This window comes from Egretta garzetta, unplaced genomic scaffold (assembly GCF_000687185.1).
Source record: "Egretta garzetta isolate BGI_Z169 unplaced genomic scaffold, ASM68718v1 scaffold228, whole genome shotgun sequence".
NCBI lineage: Eukaryota > Metazoa > Chordata > Aves > Pelecaniformes > Ardeidae > Egretta > Egretta garzetta.
This window is the reverse complement of record NW_009260758.1, coordinates 464,200-465,827: the sequence shown is the minus strand read 5'-3', so window position 1 is coordinate 465,827 and position 1,628 is coordinate 464,200. Positions and strand designations below refer to the sequence as shown.

At 46.9% G+C, this 1,628-nt stretch overlaps 1 protein-coding gene across 1 annotated transcript in view; it reads left to right on the top strand.

Annotated features, from left to right (window-relative positions):
• Positions 1-1,344, top strand: part of ITPR1 (inositol 1,4,5-trisphosphate receptor type 1) — a 183,610-nt gene extending 182,266 nt beyond the window's left edge. The window contains 1 exon segment of the mRNA XM_035901402.1: positions 196-1,344. Within this exon segment, the coding sequence (XP_035757295.1) occupies positions 196-282 (87 nt within the window). The 3' untranslated portion in view covers positions 283-1,344.
• Positions 1,345-1,628: the final 284 nt, after the last annotated feature.

Sequence of the window (1,628 nt, the reverse complement as noted above, 5' to 3'; positions counted from 1 at the left end):
CGCCTTCCCGGCCGCCCCGGGAGCCGTGGTTGCCCCTCTCCTCCGTGGGCGCCCGGCACGGCGGGCGGCGGAGCCCTGTTTGTAGAAAGCGGGTTTCGGAGCAAGCGCTAACCACAGGAGGCAGCGCCGGGTCCTTGGGCGAGCTGACGCACAGGAAGCGTCGGGGCCTAATGAGCAAACTTTTTGATTTTCCAGATGACGGAGCAGAGGAAGCAGAAACAGCGCATCGGTCTCCTCGGGCACCCTCCGCCCGTGAATGTGAACCCGCAGCAACCGGCGTAAGCCAGGAGGGTCGCCTGCCCCCCCGCGCCGCGGCGCGAGCGATGCTAACCCAGAGCTCGGACCCGACCGCCGAGGCTGCTTCTGTTGTGTACGTTCGGTTCATTTTGTAAATAACCTGTTTTTATACTATATGTATATGACTGCTACTATATAAAGTTTGGGGCGTATGTCTTGTAATTAGAACCGCTGGCACGGGACGGAGGTTAAACTTCGTGCCAAAACTATCAAAATTGCCTTTTTCTTGGAAGGACTAAAGAGAGCACCTGAATTGCACTTGAAAAGAATATTTGACTATGTGACATGTATTTTGTATTTAAAAAAAAAAAAAAAGAATAGACTAGCTAGTATTTATGTTTTTATACAATTGTGCAATATGAATTATGCAATCACGATATCTTTGTAACTCCTGAATGTCCTGAAGGGAGTGCACATCTTTGAATCTGGTGTGTTAGTACAATGTAATAAATGGTATAAAATTACAGGTGTAAATGAGGCTGCTGCAAAATCCGTGTTCCTGGTGATTTTTCATACCCTTGGACATTTTTGTACCATGTGTGTAAATACCTTGCGATGCCGTATCTGTTGCCTCTTCCTCCCAGAGAGGACGCTGGGAATCCGTGAGCTGTTAAATTGGTATCAATTAAAGCAAAACATTACTTCGAAGCTTCCGAACGAGGAAAGCAGGGAGGTATTTTTCAAGTGACTTCTTCAAAGTACTGAGGCTAGAAGAGCTCAGATACCAGGTTTTTTAAATGCTGAGATTTCTTAAAGGGAACTTTTTATGCAAAACTGAAGTTTGGGATGGGGATGCGCTGCTGGCGAGTCGGTGCAGTCTCCTCTGGGCGTTTCTGTGCCGCGACACCTAAAACCTGTCACGAGGCTGTGTCCAGGCTTTGCGTGCTCGGTGTGTACGATCCTTTCCTTTTTATTTTTTCATTAGAGACGGATGTGCCTGCTAAAGCTTTGGCAAACAGGCATTGCCCCGACCGAAACGTGACCTATCCCCTTAGGACTGTAGCTGAGCACTGACAGGCGTAACGCTCGTGAGAGAGCCACTGGTTTGAGGTTGGTCTGTCCCACCCCTTCCTCCCCCTCTTCCCCTCCATTTGGGCACTTTCTTTGGTTTCTGAGTCTAGAGAGTATGAAAGGAAACTTCCCCCCCCCAGTCCGTTGCATAGTTTTATACATGGACCTCATTTTACAAAAGCTAACTTCTCTGCAATACTGTAAACAAAAAAAAAAAAAAAAAAAAAAAAAAAAGCTACAGAGCTATGAAAATTTGTAAATGCATAAATATAGGTATTTAAATAAATGATGCAAAATACTCTACGGTCAGAGGCTGCTGG